Source organism: Eptesicus fuscus, chromosome 18, assembly GCF_027574615.1.
Source record: "Eptesicus fuscus isolate TK198812 chromosome 18, DD_ASM_mEF_20220401, whole genome shotgun sequence".
NCBI classification, from domain to species: Eukaryota; Metazoa; Chordata; class Mammalia; order Chiroptera; family Vespertilionidae; genus Eptesicus; species Eptesicus fuscus.
In genome coordinates, this window is record NC_072490.1 from 26,571,618 (window position 1) to 26,598,220 (window position 26,603).

Below are 26,603 nucleotides of genomic sequence, written 5' to 3' on the forward strand. Positions count from 1 at the left end.
ACTGCTGCAGCGAAGACAAGACTGCAGACTCCGCAAGTCTGCAGCAAAGACGAAGAAGACAGACTCTGGCCGGAGCGAAGGCCTGGGTGCCAGGTGCTAGAGGAAAACCAGTGCTGGAAGCCAAGGGAAAGAAGGCCTATTGCACGAATCTTTTCGTGCAACGGGCCTCTAGTATATCATAAAGTGATATATAGTTGATGTGTTGGGAGATGAGGGAAGACCTGAAGTAGCTTGTCTGAGTTGGGCAAACTTACGTGTGGTGCAGGACCATTTACGCCTTGCTTGGTCATGGCAAGGTAAGAAGGGAATGAAGCAGTTTATCCTTTAAAAGTGTTTTGATTCTTCCTTCTCTTAAGACTTCATGGACACCATGTAGTCCTGTGAATTTTTATCAGCAAGTTTTGCATTCATAAAATTGGTGTGTAATTCTGACTCTTAACATTTAACTGAAATAGTTACATTAGTAATAATGAATTACCAGATAATTCATTATGAAATTGTTAATTTAAAGGCTGCCTTATCAAGAAAAGAAAAAAAGCTCTGACAGAATTTAAGAAGTGGGTATGTGAAATAGCCAAAAATATATTGTAAACTAAAGTAATGTAATTTGTTTTTATTAATAAGGTTAAATATGAGTGCCTGGCAGAGGAAATCAAAATAGGAGACTATTATCTGAGATTACTATTGGAAGAAGATGAGAATGAAGAAAGTGGATCAATTAAGAGATCGTAAGCTAGTCTTTATATCTTGCAGTAGTCTCCCCTTATCTGCAGTTTGACTTTCTGTGGTTTTAGTTACCCACAGTCAACCTCAGTCCGAAAATATAAAATGAAAAATTCCAGAAATAAACAATTCATGAGTTTTAAATTTGCAAAATTTGAGTAGCATGGTAAAATCTTCTGCTGTCCGGCTCCATCCCATGAACCATCCCTTTGTCCTTTAACCCACACTAGACGTTTGATGCACGAAATTTGTGCAAGCGTAGGCCTTCCTTTCCCTGGCTGCCGGCTTCACAGCCCCGGCCCCGCCCTCCACCCACACCTGCCTTGGCCTGGTGCTGCCTGCGTCTGCTGCCACACACCTCCGGTTCCGTGGAGCCCCCCCATCGATTGCCCTGCCAGTCGGTGGCCTAGGCCTCCCTCTGCAGGGCGATCATGGGGCGATGGTGGGCCTGGCACCAGTGTGTGTCATAGCCTGGTCCTCCGGATGGTCATTCTGCTGTTCAGCTGTTCGGTCGATTTGCATATTACACTTTTATTATTATAGATTGTATTTGCTCTCCACCCACTAGTCACTTACTAACCACCTCCATTAAGAGGTATATTGAGAGAGACCATATTCATATAACTTAATTATACTGTACACTATATTGTTGTATTTTATTAGTAGTAATTGTTAATCTCTTACTGTGCCTAATTTATAAATTAAACTTTATCAGAGGTTTGTATGTATTGGGAAAAAAACAGAATATATAGGGTTTGTTACTATCTAGTTTCAGGCATCCACTGGTAATCTTAAAACATACTATATATATGTTTTTACTGTTTCATGGCTAATTTTATTGTAACTTTTTTTAAATCTAGGTATGAATTTTTCAATGAGCTCTATCATCGTTTCCTGCTCACCCCAAAAGTAAACATGAAGTGTCTGTGTTTACAAGCCCTTGCTATTGTTTATGGCAGATGTCATGAAGAAATAGGACCTTTTACAGATACACGATATATCATTGGAATGTTAGAGAGGGTAAGATCTCATTTAAGGAATCTGCTATTTGGTAGTGTCATTGTAGTACATGTTTGTATTTTCAAAATTACATTTAAATTTTATTTGATCGTCTTGCTACCATAACTTTCTGCATGAGTTTTTTATTTTTAAATTTACATTATACTTTTTTATAGACGAGTAGGAAAATGACTAATGGGTTAGTACTTGTTTATTTTTTTCATTTGCTGCTTTTGAATGACTTAAGCGACCTCTTTGTCAGTCTTTAAATATGGATGAGCTGGACAGGTGTGTAAAAAGAGTTTTATGTACTTTTGGTTTTCCATTTTGGAAAAATCTTAAATGATGCTAGCATACTAAATTTTAAAGTGTGGAGCTAGTAAATCTTTTCAGCACTATAGTGATAATCAATAAAATGGAAACGAGTTAGCACCTTTTTATTTTAGAAAGTTTGTCATTTAACACTTGAGCATGGTAGGAGGAAAGAACAAATTAATCAGGTCATCCATGGCACAGCTCAAATTTGAGTGTCACCTACTTGCTTCAGTGTGTACACTTTGTTTTTTTCATTTGTGTTTACATTCTTCCTATACTTAACAATTTAAATTTTAGAGAACTGCTTTAGAACCATTTCACCAATTTTGCAAATGTCCATCAATGCTTGTTATAATTGCCTCAGCTATCGATTAGAAACTGATTCTGAGTAAGGTGACAAAACATACCTAGAAAATAATATAACCAGCTGAAAATCCTTATTGTTTGCTGTTACACCAAATTCTAATTCAGTTACTCTAGTTCCATGGTCGGCAAACTGCGGCTTGCGAGCCACATGTGGCTCTTTGGCCCCTTGAGTGTGGCTCTTCCACAAAATACCACGGCCTGGGCGAGTCTATTTTGAAGAAGTGGCATTAGAAGTTTAAGTTTAAAAAATTTGGCTCTAAAAAGAAATTTCAATCGTCGTACTGTTGATATTTGGCTCTGTTGACTAATGAGTTTGCCGACCACTGCTCTAGTTGAATCTGAGTACTTGGGGCATAACATTTGTATTTTAGACATATACATTTTCCTTTTTGTTTGTATTTATCATGATGTGATTTATGTGAAACATCATTAATCAATTATTTGAAATTTTTACTTAATTCAAGGTATTATTTGAGCTAATTCACTTATTTTAATTTTTACATATATTCTTAAAGCTATTTGTTGACATCTCTTTATGTCTTTTAAAATATCCACCTATCTAGGGAGATTAGAGAAGTTATATAAAATTGCAGAGAATGTAAAACATTGGAGGAATTGTAATAATTGATTGTCTTTGATTTTCTTAATGTTTAAAAGATGATATTATTTCTTACTGGCTGCTGGTTGATGTTGTCCAGTGATAGTAACATCTAACTTGTGTTTCTGTTCACTTCTGATTAAATTCTCATTTATTTCAATAGTGCACAGATAAACTTGAACGAGATAGATTGATCCTCTTCCTTAACAAATTGATCCTTAATAAGGTACAGTATTTCTGCATAAATGTTATTTCCAAAGTCACATGAGTGTGCAACAAAAAGATAAATTACTACAGTTTAAGTTAATTATCCAGACATGGTAATTTTTTTAGATCAGAAAGTTTTCTGTACTCTCAGCTTCTAGAGGAAAAAGTTTCTGTCAAATATTCTCTGTACATCTTACCCTAACATTATAGATACTGATTAAATTAATGATAATAAAATTCTTAGTGAAGAATAATGAGGGGTGAAATTGCTAGCTGATTTTTCTTTAGGATTAGATTTGAAGTAAATACTCTACAGAAAGTGGAAACTTTTTAATTTATCAATATGCATTTTGATTTATCAATATATATTTTCAACTAATTTGAAGACATGAAGAGTTACTTTAGCTCTTCATAGTTTATTTTTAAGACATTTAAATAGGTTTGTGCTGGTTTCTAACAGGAATTTATAGTTGTAATATTTATAACATTCACAATTGCATGATGTTAAAATAAAATTTGAGGTTTTTTTAAATTAAATTTTTATACTAATATTAACTTGCTTAGTTTTAGTCTTTTAGTAAATAATGCAAATGCTTTAAAATGATAGTAAGTCCTAAGAAATTTTAATTTAAATTATAATCTCTTCCTAACTTCTAAGAAATTACCAGTTTTATCTTACATTTACAGAAATATACTGGAACATTAAAAGGTTTTTTAATATGCCAGGTTTTATTTCTGATTATAGAATAATTTGTTTATTAACAAAAAGCCTTGGTAAAATGCAGGATAATTGTAGGACCAGAGTTTATGTGGGTGTTATTCCTGCCAGCCTTTCATTTGTTTGCTTATTTTTATTTTTTAAGTAAAATATTTTATGTGATATATTTGTAACATAGCTTTAACCTTTTTATTTTTGTCCAAATTCATGTTCCTTGAACACAGAATTCTGGAAATATCAATTAGTATCACTTGTATGTTAAATTTTCCAGATTCCAAATATTCTCTTCCTTGAGAGCCTTTTAGGTAGTAGTTCATATTGAAGAGAAAGGTTTTAGACTACTAATGTAAAATGTTTTTGTCTCCTAGAAAAATGTTAAGGATCTCATGGATTCAAATGGAATTAGAATCCTTGTGGACTTACTTACCCTGGCACATCTCCATGTAAGCCGAGCGACGGTACCACTGCAAGTATGTATGCTTATCTATATTTTACAAGTTTTACATCCGTGGAATATACTTTTAGGATCAAAAGAATCTTAAAAATCTGAAAATATGTCAATATATATGGCTACAAGTGTATTGCTCCAATAAGTATAGTACTAATACATGGGAGATTTAAGTCACACAAAAACGGGAAAACAACTAAGAACAATCCAAAATGGACAGTGATGATTCATTTTTATTTTTTCAATGTCTCTTTGTCTTTTAAAGTAACTACAATGCTAATGTGTCTTATTTTGAGGCAATGCAACTTTTAGATTTAAACTGTGTTCACCATTTATGTAAGTAGAACTTTTAGCATTGACAGCCATGGAGAATATACATTGAATCTGGGGACCTTCTTGAAACCAGCCAGTAAGAGGACAGAGCTGCCAGTCTCTGCTGAAAGGCCTCTTCTGATAACCTAACTTACAGAAGGGATCTGTACTTAGCTCATAGGACATTACTTCCTCCTTCTCTCCCTCCCTCCTTCCCTTCTTTCTTTCCTTTCTGTGTTATGTTTTGTTTTAGTTTATGCTTTGTCTTAGTGCAGGGGAATGTATCATTTTAAATTTTGGCTAGAGTGTGGACAGAAGTGCTATTTGAATAGATGATGGCATTTTATCAGGTATGAATAATAGTAATCGTGGTGCTTGCATAGCATGACAGTGTACCAGGTACTATTCTGGTACACATAATATGTTAACTCTTTAAATCCCGAACAACTCTCCCATTTTACAGATGAGGAAACGAAGGAACAGAAATGCTAGGTATATTGCCCAAGGTCAGTGAATAAGGGACAGAGCCTAAGTTAGAACCCAGAAGTCTATGCTCTTGACCACTTTGTTATCCCTCTCAATATGAGTAACTGAAAGCTAATAGTTAAAAGAGTATTTAAAAACCATGTTTTAATAAAATATACTAATTATATAAAATTCTATTTTAGATTTTTATAAACATTGATAAATAAAACTATATAACAGTGACCTGTAGTGGTAGTAATAGATTGAAACTAAGTGTTTAAAACCACAAAAACTTTCCTGTCAGCATTTTAATGCTTATTGAAACTTTTAGTTGGAATGAGTTTTTCCCTCAAAAGAAGAACTTTAGTATTTTGAGCATCGTGGTTTAAGGTTAATGGTATATGCTTATTTTTATAGCTATTTGCAGTGTTCTTTGCTACTAAAATTTTAGTGCCCTGGGAATTTATAAAGGACCATCAGGAATGTAGATATCTTTGAATTTAGCTTAGATTTTCAAGTAAATGTAGAACCCATTTACTTCTAATGCTTCTTAGAAAGCAAGTCACTTTTTTTTTTTTTTTTTTTTTTTACTATTAGGCTAGACATTTAACCCTTACCTCTTAAAATAAGTTCTCTTAAAAATGTAGGTGAATTTTTAAAGGAATAAAACCCAAGAAATTACTACTATGTAACTTTTTATGACAACTGCCCCCTTAAATTTCGGTCTTAAAAAAGTAACTAAATTATTTTAAAACTTAGAGCAATGTAATTGAAGCTGCTCCAGATATGAAAAGAGAGAGTGAAAAGGAATGGTACTTCGGCAGCGCAGACAAAGAAAGGAGTGGCCCGTATGGATTTCATGAGGTATGTGTCTCAGAGAAATTTTTCATGAAAGTCTTAGCCCTTCTTATTTCCCTGTGCTTAGCACACATAGAGATATTGGAATATTTTAACACTATAATTTGAATTAGTGTCATCAGCTCCAAGGGTTCTGCCTTTCCATATTTACATGAAGGATTAGATGGTTTGCATTTCTAGAGAAACACAAACACACACGTACACTGATGTCTTCAAATCTTAGTGTTTAAAAGCAGTTAATGGAATTAATGAATTTTAATGAATTTTATGTAACAGTTGTTATCTTGATAATTATGTCAAACTACAAATCTTTTTTATTGTATGAATAGGAAGTTTCAATATGCAGTCTGAAATTTATTAAAAACTGCCTGTACAGTCCAAAGGCAATTTCTTTCTTAACATCTGCTTATGTTTGATCCTGCCCTCCCATCCGTAGCCTCCCAGACTCAGAATTTAGCCAGAGTTTTATAGAACACCAAGCCTTTTGTTTGCATAATTTGGTCATTTTACATTCTGCCTACTGTTTTTATTTTTTCCAGTGTTTCTTATACTCACTGGTTGACCAGCTAAATGGTTATTTTCTTATTAGTAGCCCAATTTGGGTTCCTAAAGGCCTGTCAACAAAAGTTCGTTGTTATTCTTTAATAGTGAACTTGTATATTTCATAGTTTAGTATGTGTTTACTATAAAAATAGAAAGCATTAGCAAACCCTTTCGTTTTGTTTTATTTGTCTGTAATAATGATGCCTTGCTTTCATTTAGATGCAAGAACTGTGGACCAAAGGAATGTTAAATGCAAAGACCAGATGCTGGGCTCAAGGCATGGATGGATGGCGACCACTACAGGCAATCCCTCAGCTTAAGTGGTATCTGCTAGCCAGTGGACAGGCTGTGCTAAATGAAACTGACCTTGCTACCCTTATATTGAACATGTTGATCACAATGTGTGGATATTTTCCAAGCAGGTAAAATGTAATTGAACATTTCCATGGTTACCAGGGACTCTTAATCATCTTCTCCCCATTTGTAAGGATGCTTCCTCTGTGATGGCATGGGAGTACTTCGGTGATTTAAAGCAACGGTATTCCATTTGTGGCTTGGGGGGAATGCTGCTTTGAATTTTGGAGCTTTTTTGGAAGAAGATATAAGGAAACAATTTGTAAATTATATTGGTAAAGTAGCTAAAAACATCTTTCTCTGAAAGACTACAAATAATGATACTACATTGAGGCTTACTAGCTGCATTCTAGCAATGGTAACAGTTGCCATTCATATGAATCAGGTATAAACTGTTGAAATAAGCACACTGCAGTCTGTAGACAGTGGCAGGTGCCAGCTCCTGACCTGTCAGGTTAGCCACTCCTGGTATAGGAACATGAGTCTAGGCTCACATCTTGCCCCACCTGACGAGTGAAGGTGAGACCTTGTTATCCAGTGATAATCATAATTATGACCCTTCAATGAGACATTTTAATCTTCATAAAATATTTGCATGTACATCAATTTACTTTATTATGCTACAGATATTTGTGATGGAAATTACTGAGGAACTGTCAATTTTATAACGAGGCTTTAATGTTTTAGTTTTCTTTAAAATTCAGATCAGACTTAAAGTGACATAAATAGTCGTTAGAATAATGTAGCATTGAATTAAGGCTGTACTTGGAAAACACTAAGAGTAGATAAATTGTTTAAATTTATGTGACTTAGTTTGATATGCCCTTTTGGGGGGGAATCTCCACTGACAGTGTTGGACAACACCAAGTTTAATCAATTAAATAATAAATAAGAGTCTCTGGCTCTTCTAGGGTACTGTTTTTCAAGGAAATCTTATGGAAGGAAATGAAGTCATATTAAGCAGCCAAATAGATTTAAACCAAAATACCTAATCATGTTCCCAGCTGTATGAGAGCTTAGTCTTCATTAACAAAAAAAGTAAGGTAATATGCTTCATGCCTAGTAGAATGTCATATGCTCTGATCATATAAATTTTAATGAAAATATTAAAAGTTGACCTTAGAAAATATTTTCTAGAGATCAAGATAATGCTATCATTCGGCCTTTACCCAGAGTGAAAAGACTGCTCTCAGACAATGCTTGCCTTCCCCATATTATTCAGGTGAGTTACTCTTATGTTACCAAATTAGGAATACTATTTTAAGAATCATTTTCCTTATTTAATTTTACTAGGAATCCCAGTCATTGTTTCTTTGTAGTCTATTCCATTTTCAAAAAGCCTGAACCCTGAATTAGGTTTACTTCACTTACTGCTAATTGAGTTGTTGTTCTGAATAGACTGTGGAAGATTGTGTATCCAAGAATGTAAATATGGGAAGACTCCAGAATTATTATCTAAAGGTTTTAGTTATTATCCATTCTTAAAATCACACCATTGTAATAACTTAAAGGTGTTGTACTCTGATTTGCTGTGGGCTTTTCTGTTGTGGACATTTCTGTTCAGATGCTTAAGTGAAAGTGCACTGCAGTTACTGTTCTTTATATTCCACTACCTCCCCAGCCCCAGCCAAGAGGACTGTGCTGCTGTATGTGAGCTGGTGGGAGAGGCTTTTGTTTTCTATTCTGGACCCTCTTGGCATGTAGGTGAAGGACCGTACCTGAAAATCTAACTTTCCCACATGTTTTTCCAATACCTATGAAACTGAAAGGAAAGAAGTAATGCATCCTTCAGGCCCAGAAAGGATGACTAAAAAACAAATTTTAACAGATTTGGTCAGCGTAATGTGAAACTTTGTGGGGGAAAGATCTATTTTAATTAACCAAACATCTTTAGTAATATCTAAATAATTAAAGTTATTTAAAAGAATTTTAATTCTAAAAGTAGTTCCTTTTAACAATATATGCCTCCTATATATTTTTAACTATTTTGTTTTTCTTTAATTTTCTATGTTCTGGAAGACCTGAATCTTGCTAAGCACAGTTAGGCAGTAGTTGTTTTCAGGAACATTATCTATATTGGTTGGTACAGATTTTTGTACTTCATTTGATTTTAAGAGCAATCACCAGTTTTACCATTGGATATAGCTTTAGAATTTTTAGACTGGTCTTAGATACCTCTAAGATACCAGTAAATGTCCAAGTTTTCCGGTATAGTCACAATTTCAAATACTTTGGGATTTTGCCTGCTAATTCCCATATTTTGTTAAAAGTGTTGTCAAATCCTATGTTACTGTATCTCGATTTTTCCATGAAAAAAATGTCATAGTACTAAACACCTTTTTGAACACAGAGAAATTTAAATTATTAAAGACATATAGCTGTTCAGTCTCATATTTGAATCTAAAACTTTGACCTCCTAATCTGAGCTAGTACTTTTGTTTTAAATCTATTTTTTTTTACTAGTAACATTTGACATCACATTGGGGATTCTTTTGGAAGTAATTGTTTATAGAAAATTGACATGCCACTTTTATTAAGCTAAAACTTACTATATTTCTTTATCAAGTATTTATTCTAGCAATGTTTTATGACTTTTTTTTTTCCCCGAGCTTCATTACTGCGATCTCAGATGCAAGTATTGCCAGTTCAGATTTCTAGAGCCCACATCTTTTGGCACTTTCTAGTAGTAGAAATAACTGCTGATATTTGGTTACCCTCTTGTCCTCTACCTGCATGTGTAGATCTGTTGTTGACCGCTATGTTACTGATGGCGCTCTCTGCTCCCTGAGTTCTTAAGTCTTCTTTGGGGGATACTTCATCCGCTCAACTGAAAATAAACCAAAGGATTGCTGCTTTTTTTCCCCCTTTTCTCACAAGATTCCTGCACAAGAAACAATTTCACCTATAATGGTGACAAAACAGCTTCAGGCATGTTTGGACTTTCTCTGAATAAATTTTGATCAGTTCTAATATTTTATATCTCTGCATTAACTATTGTAAAATGAATCATCTTCAAATCTTTTTAGAATCTCATATATGAATCTAAAACTTTGACCTCCTAATCTGAGCTAGTACTTACTCTTGTTTTAAGTTTATTTTTTTTTTTGCTAGTAATATTTGATAGACAAGCTTACTGAATCCCATGGATTTTTATTTTGTAACTTACTGCATATAAGAAACTATAACCTCAGTATAAGAAATACATAAACCTAAAATGAATGATGATATTGCAATTTTTTTACAACCCAGTAACAAAAACATTTTAATTCTTTTTTAGCTACTGCTGACCTTTGACCCTATCCTTGTTGAGAAGGTTGCTATTTTGTTATACCATATCATGCAAGATAACCCACAGTTACCTCGTCTTTATCTTACTGGAGTATTTTTCTTTATCATGATGTATACAGGTTCCAATGTGCTTCCTGTAGCTCGGTAAGAACTCTAATGGTAATCTATTTAAAATTATTGTTGGAATTGTACATGGATTGATTTGTGGTGTGTGTGTGTGTGTGTGTGTGTGTACACGTCATTGCTTTCATTAAATTTTTCATTATAAAATAGTTTATATGTCTGAAAATACAGAAATTAGAAGAATAGGGGAAAGTGACTCAGTATTACACCATTTTTATCACATCTAACATAAGAATTTTATCACCTAGTATTTTAATATACATGTTTAATGTAACCATATTCCTATTGTGCATGCAATTTTGTAATTTTTTTTTCTTAAATTTGGATACTTTGTGCTATTGGTGAGTACCTCAGTTGATTAGAGTATTGTCCTGATGTGCCAAAGTTGCAGGTTCGATCCCCAGTCAGAGCACATACAGGAAGCAACCAGTGGATGCATGAATGGGTGGAAAAACGGGTTGATGTTTCCCTCTCCTTCTCCCTCTCAATAAATACAATAAAAATAAATAATTTCAAAAATTGGATAATTTTTCACGTTATTATCTAACCTTAATATGACCATAGTTTAAAAACCTTTCTGTTCACTTAAGTTCTTGTGTTAATGAGAAAATAAACATTTTGGCGATCTGGATTTACAAGTTGCCTTTTATGGCTTTTACTTATATAGAAAGACCTCATCTTTAAAAAACTAAGGTTACTAAATCTAAATCAGTTTCTGTGTCTGATAAGTAATCTTTTCCCCTAGATTTTTGAAGTATACGCATGCCAAACAGGCTTTCAAGTCAGAGGAGGTAAGCCAGATGAATCCTCTACATGCATGTTTCACACTGGGTAAGATGTGTTGGCAACAAAGCTTCCTGAGCTATGTATGTTTACTAGATTAGGAGCACTTGAGGGCAAGTGTTATTTTAGTACATTTTTACAGTCCCTTATGGTACATCGCACACAGTCTAACCAGTGATGGGCAACCTTTTGAGCTTGGTGTGTCAAACTTCTCCAAAAAACTGAGCATAACTCGGGTAGTGTGTCACTTTGAGGAAAAAATTAACTCCAAGACTCTAGTTGCAAATGTTTCATCCTCAGGAGCAGCAAATGTCTCATCCTTGGCATGCGGCCGCGTGTCATCAGAAATGGCTACGCTTGTCAGTGCTGACACGCGTGTCATAGGTTCGCCATCACTGGCTAAGCTAATACTTTTTAATGAAAATAAATGTTGCTCATTAGACTTCATATTGCAAATTGAAGATGTGGATTATAACGTGACACCACACTGAATGTAATGTGTTCCCTTTGTGTAAAATTTGGATTAATTTTCAGAAATAGTTCATTATATACCTGAGTCCCATATAATCAATTAACATTCAGTATGACTTAAACTTTCTTTTTGTTCAGATTCCAAGATGGTGATTTCTTTTTTAAAGCTACTTAATTTTTTAGGCACTTTTCTTGTCATTTTACTGAGGAGGGAAAGTAGGAATCCAGAAAAAGATGACTTATTCAACCTGAAACTTTAAATATATATTTGCAGAGATATTTATTGTCAACACATAACTGAAGTGTGTTTCAAATTTCGTTAGGCTTTTTTCATGGAGCATTGGTTTTCAGATTTTCTTAAGAGCAGAAGAATAAACCAAAACCAGATCATTTGTTTAGGAGTCTAACCAAGAATGTTAGACCACTTTGACACTAGACCGAACTGCATGTTTATAGAGTAGCCAGTGAAGCCCTACGACATAGTCTGTCTCTCTGATAATATTAAAGTGATGCCCATGCCAGTGTCATTTTCACAACTTTATACAAATGGAAAATGAAAATATAAAAAAGTTTTCAAAAATTGCCTCTAATGACATTACCTTAATGTAGCCTTAGGCATTTTGGGCATTTTTTTTTACGTTTTTGTGGTGCAGTTATTCATATGTAATCTTATTTTCAAATTTTATATGAGAAACTATATATGTCATTTCATCTAACAATATTTAGAGTAATTAAAACAAAATAGTGTTGTTTTTATAGCAGAACTCTGGATACAGGAATTACTAAATAATAGTATTGTAAAGAACAGAACAAGCAATTCTTCAGCCAAAAGTTTAACAGATAGTAAATTTATGGTTTTTATTAGCAAAAGGCCTAAAAATATTCATAATCTAATTTTTCTTTGCACTAAGTGATAAAACCATGTCTGGGTTTTTTCCCTGGGCCGTTGCCAAATCCTAAAGAAATGAAATGTCCTCAGTTTGCCTAGAAGGAAATAAGAGAAGTTCTTATTGTCTTTAGGATTTTATTTCCATCAGGCAGAAAAATGAGTTTTAAAATTTAGTATGATTAAGCGTGATCATTACCCTGACTCCATTTGGCCAGCCAGAGAATGTGGAGTTTTTAATATAGTTAATTATACTTACTTTGAATAGGAATTCATCTAAGTCCTAGCCACCTTCATGCCAAGAGACTCATTTAGACAGGGGTGGGGAACCTTTTTTTCTGCCAAGGGCCATTTGGATATTTATAACATCACTGGTAGCCTATGTAGAATTATCAACTTAAAAATTAGCCTGCTATATTTATATTCGGTCGAACATTTAATTAATTAACTCACCCCTAATGCTTTGGCAGGGCCAGACCAAATGATTTTGTGGGCCTTATATGGCTCGAGGGCCCAATATTCCCCATTCCTACTTTAAGATCTTGATTTTCTGGATTTACTAATTTTTTTAAAAAAAATATATTTTATTGGCTTTTTACAGAGAGGAAGGGAGAAGGATAGAGAGTTAGAAACATCGATAAGAGAAACATCAATCAGCTGCCTCCTGCACACCCGCTACTGGGGATGTGCCCGCAACCAAGGTACATGCCCTTGACCAGAATTGAACCTGGGACCCTTCAGTCCGCAGGCCAACGCTCTATCCACTGAGCCAAACCGGTCAGGGCTGGATTTACTAATTTTACTTGTTTTTGAAAACAAGCAGGTATAGGTGGGAACTGCAGTCCACGATGTAACACAGAATAGCTGATGTTAATCTCTTTCATATCTTTCTGTGTTGTCCATCACTATTGTTCATGGTCAAAGGCCAGTTGGCAGCCCTGGCACCTGATGAGGTTAAGACTGCTGCAGGGCTGAAGGTGTTAGTTCACCTTGGAGCTCTTGTCAAGCCACTTTAAACCAGAAACATTTCACTTCACATTTTGCCATGTTTCTATCTAAATTTCCAGAGCACAAAAGCAATTTTTTCTAGTTTTCTTTTCTTAAATGTTCGCCAAAAAATTGAAAGATAGCTTTACTGTTTCTGACAACATTTTGTTTTGTTTTAAGTCAAAAGGACAAGATATTTTTCAAAGAAGTATACTTGGGCACATCCTACCAGAAGCAATGGTTTGTTACTTAGAAAATTATGAGTCTGAAAAGTTTTCTGAGATTTTTCTTGGAGAATTTGACACACCAGAAGCAATCTGGAGCAGTGAAATGAGGTAAGTACTCAGCTGATTGTATTTTATACTCAGAATCTTTGCCCCTTGCTATCTGATTTGACTGTTGTGAAAAGACCTGCTTTTACTAGTGGCATAATCTGAAGCTACAGCAGTCATTGGTGTCAAATCAAGCGACAAGGCCATAAGCTTTTTTCAATTTTTGACATGATTTGACAAAATTACTGTGACCTTAATAGAGCTTTGCATAAAGGTGTAGACCCCTTTATCATTGGTGCTTCTTAATCCTTTGCACTCGCTTGTTTTTTTCTCGATTCCTTTATTCTAATGCTAACCGTTTCGAGTCACACTCGACATCCGAGTGCAAAAGGTTAAGTCAGTTTGCAGAACTGGTACAATTTTAGGCAGTGAACTAATATATATTTATGGAATATGTGGAGATAAAATCAAAACACAGTTCTTGGGTATTTGGAAATAGAACTGTACTCCACTAATTAAAAATTATGCCCATATGCCAAAACCGGTTTGGCTCAGTGGATAGAGCGTCAGCCTACGGACTCAAGGGTCCCAGGTTCGATTCCAGTCATGGGCATGTACCTTGGTTGCGGGCACATCCCCAGTGGGGGGTGTGCAAGAGGCAGCTGATCGATGTTTCTCTCTCATCGATGTTTCTAACTCTCTATCCCTCTCTCTTCCTCTCTGTAAAAAATCAATAAAAAATAAAAAAAAATTATGCCCATATAAAATGAACCATACCAGAGAGATTCTAAATTCATTTTAGAATGAGGGCTCCATAGCCAGAACATTTTGACCTTACTCTGGAGATTAGGATTCCTAACGAATCTCCTTGTTAGGAGAATGCCATAGGGAAAAGCTGATGGAAACGTAGTAAAAGGAGAAGCCCAGAAGCAGATGTCATTGTACAGGAAAGACTTGGCACTTGAGTGTTCCAGTGTCAGGGCCACCTCTGTGGAGAACCCCTCAGTCCTCTCAGCTGAACGCCAGTTGTCCTGAGTCAGTCCTTCACTCTCCTGTGGCTGACTTCACACTCACAATGCCACCTGCTGGTTATCATTTGTATCCTCCTATAGGTTGACCCATAGGCTTGGCATGTGCTAGCCACCAGTTTGAATATATTCTGTGTGGTCATCATTTTTCTTTAGGAAAAAATATATAAGAATATAAAGAAGTTTACAACACAGTTTTTTATGTAATATTTTTCTTCTGAAATTTATTGTTATGCCTTCCCCATCTAAAAGATGTAACTTTCAGAGTACTAATCAAATCAAATTTCTGCTTAGCTGAGGGCCAGATCCCAGATTGGTTAAATTGACTAAAGTAAATACCAAGCAGTGAGCTTCTTTGGGATGATAGCTAATTGAGTTCCCTGGCTATGCCCATGTGCTGCATGCAGATTTCTTACCATTTGACCATCTCATGACTGATATTTCAGTAGCAGTGACTTGTAATAGGAAGGACTGGTAATATCAGCCTTTCTTTCTATGGTCTTCTTTGTAGGTAGGTATTACAAATAAGTTTATATCCATTGAAAGTTTTTATATAAGTTTAAAATACCCTGAGTAACATTCTCATGGTATTCTAAACAAATGAGTTACTCATAAGAAGGTCCATGTAATTATTTTGCATGATTATCTAAACCTTTTCTTTAAAATAAAATAATCCTTTCGTAATGCTTGGATGTTTTTATTATTGTAGGCGTCTCATGATAGAGAAGATCGCTGCCCATCTTGCTGATTTCACACCTCGTCTTCAGAGTAACACTAGAGCACTTTATCAATATTGTCCCATCCCAGTTATCAACTATCCACAACTAGAAAATGAACTATTTTGTAATATTTATTACCTCAAACAACTTTGTGATACACTCCGATTTCCAGACTGGCCAATTAAAGACCCGGTAAGTTAGCAGATTAATTTGTGTCTTCTTAAAGTATAAAAAATAGCCTCTAATCATTTCTGGGTATTTCTTCTGTCAGTTCTAGAAGGTTAATGGCTTCCTGAAGTATCTGCTCTTACTCTAAGCACCATGTAAAGGGTAGTTCAGTGTATTTGGGTACACACCAAACTGAAAGATTTTTTTTTTGGAGGGAGTATTAGGATCTTTATAATCTTGACCTTCTGTGACAGAAATGAAACAAACTTAATTTTATATATATTACACGATTGTTACTAAACTAGCTTGGTGGAAGCTTGTCTGTAGAGCAGATTCACATATGTTCACACATGTCGGAGTAAGCTGGTGTTGGACTGAGTCTCAGTTTGGCCTTAGGCAGTAGTACTACTAATACTTATAATAGCAATTATCTCATGTGGTAGGAGACTTCGTGAGAATTAACGTAAGAAACAGCACAATTCCTGGCACACAGCTGAGGCAGTATGTGTGACATACTTATTTGTATAGTAGTATCTGCTGCCTATCTGTCCATAGTGCCCTGGGACCCCTCCAGTGTGAGCCCTTGGATATCTGCCTAAAGCCTGGAATAAAATAGGCCTGGCTACGTCGTTGGATTATTATTGTGGCAGAGGGTATACCATTATCTTTACCATCAAAAGGTTTCAGAACAGTTGCCATTTGTACCACCAGGCACTGCCTCTTTATAGTGCTCTGACCACATGAAGGCATGTAGACTCTGCTACTTGTCTGGATTCAACTTGAGATAGTTGAAAAAGTATGGGCTTTTTAGTCAGACGTAGGTTTGAATCCAGCTCCATCACTTATTAACTGGGAAATGTGTAGCTATCTCTCAAAATCTGTGTTTCCTTGTATTACTGAGATTTTTATACATGCCCAAGTTTCAGGCTTGATCCCCAGTAGGGGGCGAGCAGAAGGCAGCTGATCAATGTTTCTCATCAATGTTTTCCCCTCTGTGTCTCTTTCTCCTCCCTCTCCTTCTCTCTCTCTAAAAAAATCAATAAAAATATAATTTAAAAATATATAGTCCTGTAACAAATATCTTGCTATTCAAAGTGTTTTGGTTATATGTGTTTCAGAAAACTGTTAATTGGATAGTCTAGAAATATCAGTTTAAATAAATATAGCACAAGGATTTTGTGGCTTACAAGTTATATTCTGAAATAGTTTTATTTTAATAGATATAAATTTTAATCCTCTATCTTTAAGGTTAAACTTCTAAAAGATACCCTTGATGCCTGGAAGAAGGAAGTAGAAAAGAAGCCACCTACTATGTCAATAGATGATGCTTATGAAGTGCTTAATCTCCCTCAAGGACAGGGACCGTGAGTTATTTTCAGTATTATCTTCTCCCTTCCTCTTGCTGTTCCTGTTATGCGTGAGGAAGAGATTTTATAGCAATACTAGAGGCCCAGTGCATGGGATCCCTTGGCCTGGCCTGTGCCCTCTTGCAATCCAGGATCTCTCAGGAGATGTTGGACTGCCGGTTTTGGCCCAATCCCCAAAGGCCAGGCCAAGGGACCCCATCGGTGCACGAATCTGTGCACCAGACCTCTAGTATGCATATAAGATCTTTGGTTAATCTCTTCCCGCCCTCCCCTTCCCACCTCCCCCCTTCCTTCTGAGATTCGTCAGTCTGTCCCATGTTTCCATGCCTGTGATTTCTGTTCCTGCATTTAGAGTCTGCCCCCTCATGGTTAGTATGCATCATAGTGACTGGTTGAACAGTCAAACAGTCACTTAGGCTTTTATTTATATAGATGCCTGAGACACTAAATGACAGATGCTTTGGAAAGATTGCAGATTCACTTTATCAGTGAAATTTCACAGTAGAATAGGTATGTTAGAGAAAAATAGTTTAAAAGACATTTTCTTAAGTATAAAACAGAATGTCTACATTTTGGGGAAGGTTGATAGTTAAAATGACTCAGAATTATAGAGTTCAAAGTGATATTTTGGAAAATTTTAAAATAATTTCTTAGTTCTTCAAACCCCAAATATTGTTTTGTAATTATAAGTGAATGATAACTTTATAGAAGGAAAATTTAGGTTTTATCTTTTATATGAAAAGATAATATATAAAGGATAATCTTAAATTTAACTGGGTTTGATTTAACACCTTATATATGATCATATATAGTAAAGTAAGGTTCTTAAAGTACCATTTTAGATGATTTTGTAAATATTTTTTCTGCCGAGACCGGTTTGGCTCAGTGGATAGAGCTTCGGCCTGCGGACTCAGGGGTCCCGGGTTCAATTCCGGTCAAGGGCATGTACCTTGGTTGCGGGCACATCCCCAGTAGGGGGTGTGCAAGAGGCAGCTGATCGATGTTTCTCCCTCATCGATGTTTCTGACTCTCTATCCCTCTCTCTTCCTCTCTGTAAAAAATCAATAAAATAAGAAAAAAAAATATTTTTTCTTGCACCCTACTGTATTCATAAAACAATTTTCCTATTTAACAGGCACGATGAGAGCAAGATCAGAAAAGCTTATTTCCGACTTGCACAAAAGTACCACCCTGATAAGAATCCAGAAGGAAGAGTATGTACTACCTATGGAATTCGGGCTTTGGGATTGGCTTCCTTTTACTCTGTTACTGTTTTAGATAGAAAATAGATATATTCATCCTCTGTGTCAGTACCTGCCTCATAATATAATGCCCAGGGTGTGTTTAACTTCAAGCCCATGTTTTCTGCATTGAGTGGCCCTCCCTCAGTTGACCTTGATACTAGCAACATAGGGATTTTATTCACATGGCTGTTTTAAGTATTAAGTAAGATAATGTATGTAAAGCACTTAGTATAGGGCCTGCCATAGTACTCAATAAATAGTAGTTCTTATATTTATTTCTATAATAATTTAGGAACTATCTCTAGTATATAGCAGTTTAATATCATATTTATGATGTAAACCAGTGAGGAAGACATTTTTTGTAAATGGTATTGAGATTATTGAATAGCTATTTGGAAGGGGCTGGGGGCAGGGGATTTCACCTTAAAAGTATACCAGTTGGATTACATTTGGAATGAATGCCTTCATGTAAAACAAAACAAAACAAAAAATAATAACTAAAGAAGTTATTGATAAAATACAAACTAGCTGTGTTCTATTTCAGTTTTGATTTAAGATGTTCCAAATTAAAAATTAATTATCTCCGGTTATATACAGGATATGTTTGAGAAAGTAAATAAAGCATATGAATTTTTATGTACCAAATCGGGAAAAATAGTGGATGGACCGGATCCAGAAAATATAATTTTAATTCTGAAAACGCAGAGCATTCTCTTCAACCGTCATAAAGAAGGTAAGCATGTGTTGTTTTCAAATTTTCATTTATCCTCCACCTAATTCTACCATGTTACTTTCTGAATATTAAAATTAGAATATTAAAGTACTCTACAGCATATTTTAATAGATTTATAATTATTATTGCAAAAGGCTCTTGAAATTGTATTTTAGATACAGCGAAAGAGTAGTTTTTCATAGGAAGGCTCAAAATGGTGCTTATTTTATATCTATGTTTTTCAATATTTTGCATTCCAACAAGATTTCAGTATTCCTCCTAACTTTTTATCGTTAGCCATTTAGCAGCAAACATATTAAATGAGATCTAAAAGGGGTCTGGCAGTGTTTGATTCAAAGATGATTCAGTGTTCTTAAATCACATATAAAAGACTCTGCCTATCATGACTCCAAAAGCCTCTAAAGGTTGAAAATGCCAAGTGTGTTTTGGTCTTTAAAAGAGCAATAGAAACTTTTGAAATAACCATATACTTCCCTGTTAACCTTTTATTTACTATGGTAGCTGTAAAAACCCTCAGTTTGAAAAGCACTGTTATAGATTAAGAAGTTTTGCAGGGTACAGTGTTACTGGGACTTTTCAGCATGTTTGTAGTCCATTTGTGCTAACTAACAGTGGCAGCCAAAAAGCTGGGAATATGTTGAAAAGTTTGAAGACTTTATGTTGCAGAGTTCTGTTCAATATGGCAGATGTTCATTGGCTTAGAGACTGAATTTGGTTTACAGCACCAAGTGGGAGATCCATTTGCTCTGCAGGATGATGTCAGGAGAAAAGGAAGAGAGGACAAAGTGGGTGGGGAGGGATGTGAGGGGAGGGATCTGACATAAGCAGATGGAACACTGGGTAATTAAGGGCAAGTGAAGTTGCAGGTTAGGTACATATTGGAGGGGACAACATGGGGATCTAGCAATTGGGTCATTAGAGAGTAGTGACTAGTTGATTCACTTCTCATATGAATTGAATAGAACAGATTTGTAAGCATTTAGTTATATGGTATTTATTACTCAGTATGTGTTTAAAGGCTTCTTTTCAAACCATTGGTTTTTTGGGGTTTTTTTTTGTTTTTTGTTTTTTAATTTCTTTATTGATTAAGGTATCACATATTTGTCCTCATCCCCCCATTCCCATCCCACACCCCTCCCCACACATGCCCCCACCCCCCTGTTGTCCTTAACCACTGGTTAGGCTCATATGCTTGCACACAAGTTCTTTGGTTGATCTCTCCCCTTTACCCCCACCCTCCCCTCCCCTCCCTCTGAGGCCCGACAGTCTGATCCATGCCTCCTTGTTTCTGGGTCTGTTCTTGTTCATCTGTCTATGTTGATCATTATTTCCCCTAGATGAGTGAGATCGTGTGCTATTAGAAATACACTTATAAGAACCGAAAATGAGACAAGCAATAATGGTTATGGTGACAGGCAAATGAATCAGTCTGTAGTGAGTTTCTTTCTGGGCCAACAGTTCTTTTGAGACCCAATTTCAATGTCCAACAGTTCCTTATGTGTACATGTCAGCACTGACATTACAGTTCTGGATGGTGGACAAATGGTGGTAATGCAGGTCCGACTCTCTCTGGTTTGGTCCTGGGCAACCTGCAGTGATGCACAGCTGCTAACTGCTAGTATGGGAAGGCCTTTTTTTTTCTTCTTTTTTTCAGGGAGGAAGATAGAGGGAGAGAGAGATAGAAACATCAACAATGAGAGAGAATCATTGATTGGCTGCCTCATGCATGCCCCCTACTGGGGATCGAGCCCACAACCCGGGCATGTGCCCTGACCGGGAATCGAACCATGACCTCCTGGTTCATAGGTTGAAACTCAACCACTGAGCCATGCCAGCTGGGCCATTGGTTATTTTTTAATGGCTGATAACCCTGTACTAGTCACAGGGTGCAGTTGTGGCTCACCATTGGTTTGTTATCTAGGTCAGAATGTTTTTTTCAGACTATGTTTTCTACTTTTCCCAGCATTGTTTATACTCCGTGAGCTTGGGGTGGGGGACCTGATCTGTTAGGCTTAAAATGCATCCATTGTTCTTTCTTGCCACATATATATATGTATATGGACCAGTTGCAGGAGGCTTTTTTTTAAAGCCATTTTAGAAATGCGTTAACTTAAGGCAAATTATTGGTCATAATCAAAAGGCAAAAGCTTTATGCTGATTTCAAGTGGGATTATAGAGGCTCTTATAAAGTCACAGTCTCTTTGTTTTAGAATAAATTATATTCAGTATTTTTAACTGTTCGTTTTACGGTAACTGGTGAAATAGAAAGAAAAGTGCACTTGTTATTCAGAAATTAGAATATAAAAGATTCACTCATTAAAATCAAATGTCTACCCGGCCGGCGTGGCTCAATTGTTGAGCTTCTACCTGTGAACCTGGAGGTCACAGTTCCATTCCTGGTCAGAGTACATGCCGGGGTTGTGGGCTCAGTCCCCGGTTGGGGTACAGGAGGCAGCAGATCAGTGATTCTTATCATTGATGTTTCTATCTCTCTGTCCCTCTCCCTTCCTCTCTGAAATCAAGAAAAATATATTTTAAAAAAATAATAAAAATAAATATCTTTTTTACAAAGAAGTATGAAAATCATGATTGTTAATACAGCCTCTGGTGTGTTGGCTGTGTCTTACTGTCTGTGATCAGGTGAAAAGTTGCAAAAATTACATGGGACAACGTAGAAAGTCAATATGCTGCAAAGGATCAAACACTAAATTCAGTTAATCTATCAGAAAATATTCTTTTACTAGTGTGGAAACATTTTAGAGAAATCAACCAAACAAGTTTGCTAGAAAAGAAAAGTTCCAAGGGATTTGTAATTGTTTTAATTTCTTTTTATAAAATAGAATTAGGAGACATTTAAGATGTTGAATATTTTATCATTTTTTAATGCAATGCAATTGAACAGTGTCTAAATTAACTTTAGACACAGTTTTTGTTTTGTTTGTTGTTTTCCCAACACTAACCGTTGGTTATTTCAGATTTACAGCCTTACAAATATGCAGGATACCCCATGCTGATTAGGACTATAACCATGGAAACTTCAGATGACCTCCTTTTCTCAAAAGAATCACCTTTGTTGCCTGCTGCGGTAGAACTGGCTTTCCACACTGTCAACTGCTCAGCCCTCAATGCTGAAGAGCTCCGAAGGGAAAATGGAATTGAGGTAATATGGATGCTTTAGAGTTTACTTTCCAGCTAGTTTAGATACATTGTATGACTCCTGGCAATAGAGAATTCAGCAAGTACAAATAGTTGGTATAGTTCATATAATTTATGCCAACAGATAACAATGTTACATTCCCTATATTCTGGTATCAAAATTAAAGGTAGAAATGGAGCTTTATTTCATGTGAATTGAAGAGTATTAGATTCAAAATTAATAAACTTAATATTACTTACAAAGTAGCTTATTGGAACCACTTAGAAACTTTCAGGAGCCCTTTGTTTACTTGTTTATTTAACAAATATTAATTGAGCAAACATTTACTTAACCAAGTATCTAATATTCCTACTAGAAAAGGCTTTTCAGACTTAAAGTCAGAATGGCAACTTAATGGTTGGCTTCTTTCTCTGCAGGTGTTACAAGAGGCATTTAGTCGCTGTGTGGCTGTCTTGAATCGTTCTAGTAAACCAAGTGACATGTCAGTACAGGTGAGGCTAGTTTCTGATGTTTTGCTGAAAATCTTTGGTTCCTTTGGTGTTCTGATGTTTGCTGAAAACCTTTGATGTGGAGTACACATATTACTCTGATCTCTGCCTTCATCTTCATATGGCATTCTTCCTGTGTGTGTGTGTGTGTGTGTGTGTGTGTGTGTGTGTGTGTGTGTGTGTGTTCGCGCATGCGTGTGCGCCTGTCTGTCTAAATTTTCTCTTTTTATAAGGACACATATTTTATTGCATTAGAATCCATCCTAATGACCTTATCTTAACTTGATTACTAGTACATCTAGAAAGATGCTATTCCCAAACACGTTCACATTCTGAGGTACTTGGGGGTTAAGACTTAAACATATCTTATAGGGAAGACACAATTTGACCCATACATTGATATTGCAAGAAAGTGATAAAATCAGGAAAGAATAAGGTACACTGTAAGGGAAAGTTTCAGGAAATAGAGCTCACATATCCAGGAACTTCTAAGTCTAATAAAAGTAAAGGGAAAAACTGAGAAATAACAAACACCAAATAAAACTCCACACTGCAGCAAGAATTAAGCCAAAAATGCCTTTGATTTCTAGGTGTTCATTTTGTATCCTGCTACCTTGCCAAATTCATTTATTAAATCAAGTAATATTTTGGTGGAGTCTTTAGGGTTTTCTATGTACACTACCATGTCATCTGCAAATAATGACAATTTTACTTTCTCCTTTCCAATTTGGATGCCTTTTATTTTTTCTTCTTGTCTGATCTCTATGGATAAAACTTCCAGTATTATTTTGAATAAGAGTGGTGAAAGTGTACATCCCTCTCTTGTTCCTGTCTTTAGGGAAAACACTTGGTTTTTGCTCATTAAGAATGATGTTGGCTGTAAGATTGTCATATATGGCCTTTATTATGTTGAGCTCTGATCCCTTTATTCCCACTTTGCTGAGAGTTTTTATAAAAATAGGTGTTGGATTTTGTCGAATGCTTTCTCTGTGTCAATTGATATGATCGTGTGGTTTTTGTTTTTCAATTTGGTTATGTGATATATCACATTTATTGATTGTGAATATTGTACTAGCCTTGCATCCATGGAATAAATCCCACTTGGTTATGGTGTATTTTATACAACAACAACAACAAAATAAAATGTATGGTTCCACAAGAATTATACTATCCCCTAACTCAAACTTTATGAGAACCACTTGGAGGGCTCTTTAAACCATGGGTGCTGAGCATCGCCGCCCTGTCCCCTGCCCACAGAGTTTCTGATTCAGTGGGTCTGGCATAGGGGCCTGAGAATATGCTTTTTTATCAGGTTCTCAGGTGCTGATGGTCTGTATATCACACTTTAAGAACCACTGCACTAAATTGCTTGTGATCTATTGGCTTTATTTTTTCTCTCTTAAGATAGAGAATAATATAATGAACCATTATGTCCCCATTACCTAGTTTCAAATATTTGCCATTTTGCCATTCTTATTTCACTTCCACCCCTGCCTAATTTTCTTTTCTGTCTCCCTCCCCCAACCGTAGTATTTTAACTGGCTTATTTTCTGTTATGGTTATAATAGTTGAATTCTTTGATAGAAATTCCATCAAGAATTCATTAAGATCATTATAGAATGCATCTTGTTGTGTGGCCCTTTGTTTATGCCAGCAAAATTTAGAACATAAAACAATTGAGTATAAGCTTTTTGAGTTTCAGCCTCTACTTTGAAGTACAGTACACAAATAGAACTCTGGATCTACAGTGTTAATACTCTGGACAAAAGTATTTTAATCCAGAGATTGGCAAACTTTTTTTAATTCTCACCCAAGGATTTTTTTTTTTTTTCCATTTGCTTTTTAGAGAGAGTAAAGGGAGGGAGGAGAGAGAGAAAAAAAAAACACATTGATGTGAAAGAGTCAGATCGATTGGTTGCCTTCTGCACCAGCCCCGACTGGGGCCAGTATTGTACCTGCAACTCAAGTATGTGCTCTGAATGGGAACTGAATCTGCAACCCTTCCATGAGTGGGCTGATGCTCTAACCATTGAGCAACACCAACCTGGGCAGCAAAATTTTTTTTATAAAGGGCCAGAAAGTAAACATTTGAGGCTTTACAGTCTCTGTTGAACTTTTTTATGTTTTTTTTTTTTTTTTAGTAACTCTTTAAAAACGTGAAAACCTTAGCTCCCTGGCCATATAAAGACAGCCCAAGGTCGATTTGGCCATGTACCATAGTGGCCATGATATGGCAACCTTGCATCTACAGAAAATCTTAACCAGAAATACTAGTGATTTAATAGAAATATTCTATTTAATTTTGGAGCGTTTTATATATACATATATCATTAAGTATTCACGAATCTTTGCTGATTTGATTTCCACTGTAGTAAGCAAGGAATACAGAGGTGACTTCTTTTTTTTGCTCTGTTGTGTTGTCTGCAGGTGTGTGGACACATAAGCAAATGCTATAGTGTGGCTGCTCAGTTTGAAGAATGCCGAGAGAAGATTACAGAATTGCCCAGCATCATCAAGGATCTCTGTCGGGTGCTGTATTTTGGCAAGGTAGAGTTTGCCTTTAATGCTTTCTGATAGAGCCGGCCATGAGTTTTCTTTTCAAGTAGCCAGTCTCAGGTTTATAAACAAGTTGTTTTCTCCAAATTATATTTTTTTCTTTTAATTCTCACCCAAGGATATGTTTTCATTGATGTTTAGAGAGAGAGAGAGAAACATCGACATGAAAGAGAAACATTGATCAGTTGCTTCCCGCACATTCCCCGACTGGAGATAGAACCCATAACCTAGGTATGTGCCCTGCCCAGGAATCGAACCTGCAACCTTTGGTGCATAGGCCAACGCTTCAACCAAGTGTTAAAGTACTCTATTGGCCGAGGCGAAGCCCTAATTATTTTTAAGTAAATTATTTGGCTCTCTAATAGCGTTTTTCACAGAAGCATTGCTGTCAATGAAGGCTTTTGTTCCTAAGCTGGCCCACAAAGAATGCGACTAGTGACATAGCTAAAGAGAAATGGGTCTCATCTGAGCATTAAGAGAAAGGTAGGGAAGAAAGAGAAGATTAGTCTAAATAAATCTCATGAGAGGAAAGGACCACATAAAACCTGAAACTTAGCCAAGTCACTGCCTCATGGGAAGACAGTCCAATTTAGAGATCTGAGAGTTGACTGTTTCCTCTTACTCCAGTACCGCTGAGGGAAGGAGAGATTTCTTGGGTGACTGACAGTGTGAGAGGTGTACTGGAATAGAACAGGATTGGAGTGCTGATGCTGAGCCAGGGTATCTAGAAATAAGGGAATCTGATGAACACATGTCCTCACTATATTTACTTGATGTCATTAGAAGTATTTAGCAAGAACAAACTGAATGACAGAAGTAAATTTGTACACCTGCACTAAAGATATTGATAAACTTAAGTTGGTTGGCATATGAATTGCTGTTAATTACCTTGTTACTATTTTTAGAAATTAAAATTGAATAAGTGAAATGAAGAAAATGATTCCCAAGTTTTTGAGCACTAGCCTCAAAGATAGTAATTCTGTGTTTTGTCACAGGGTCACTTTTAATTTTGGATTTTAAAGGATATAGGATTCAAATTTAAATTGGAAATAAAAATAGAAGAGGAGGTAAATATTTTGCATAATAAGATAGCTAGCTTGACATACATTCACATCCAATTCTCTTGGGAGCTTCTTTTTAACGCTGTAATTAATTCAATTATTCTTATTCTCTCAGAGTATTCCACGGGTGGCCGCTCTTGGGGTAGAGTGTGTCAGTTCTTTTGCTGTGGATTTCTGGCTACAGACACACCTGTTTCAAGCTGGAATTTTGTGGTATATGCTTGGTTATCTGTTTAATTATGACTACACACTGGAAGAGAGTGGCATTCAGAAAAGTGAAGAAACAAACCAGCAGGTAACTTGAACACTGCTTTAACATTGCATTTAAACTCAAGCCATCGGTTAATGTTAAGCAAAGCTTCAGCT

The 26,603-nt window shown here is 35.8% G+C and overlaps 1 protein-coding gene across 1 annotated transcript in view; it reads left to right on the forward strand.

Annotated features, from left to right (window-relative positions):
* Positions 1–26,603, forward strand: part of DNAJC13 (DnaJ heat shock protein family (Hsp40) member C13) — a 111,234-nt gene that overhangs the window by 55,393 nt on the left and 29,238 nt on the right. The window contains exons 23-40 of the mRNA XM_008153130.3: positions 625–728; positions 1,584–1,743; positions 3,165–3,227; positions 4,295–4,396; positions 5,911–6,015; positions 6,772–6,974; positions 8,044–8,128; positions 10,184–10,338; positions 11,063–11,108; positions 13,625–13,779; positions 15,454–15,655; positions 16,880–16,995; positions 18,134–18,212; positions 18,840–18,975; positions 21,951–22,135; positions 22,549–22,623; positions 25,048–25,167; positions 26,353–26,532. Of these exons, the coding sequence (XP_008151352.2) occupies positions 625–728; positions 1,584–1,743; positions 3,165–3,227; positions 4,295–4,396; positions 5,911–6,015; positions 6,772–6,974; positions 8,044–8,128; positions 10,184–10,338; positions 11,063–11,108; positions 13,625–13,779; positions 15,454–15,655; positions 16,880–16,995; positions 18,134–18,212; positions 18,840–18,975; positions 21,951–22,135; positions 22,549–22,623; positions 25,048–25,167; positions 26,353–26,532 (2,271 nt within the window). The remainder of the gene's footprint in view (positions 1–624; positions 729–1,583; positions 1,744–3,164; positions 3,228–4,294; positions 4,397–5,910; positions 6,016–6,771; positions 6,975–8,043; positions 8,129–10,183; positions 10,339–11,062; positions 11,109–13,624; positions 13,780–15,453; positions 15,656–16,879; positions 16,996–18,133; positions 18,213–18,839; positions 18,976–21,950; positions 22,136–22,548; positions 22,624–25,047; positions 25,168–26,352; positions 26,533–26,603) is intronic.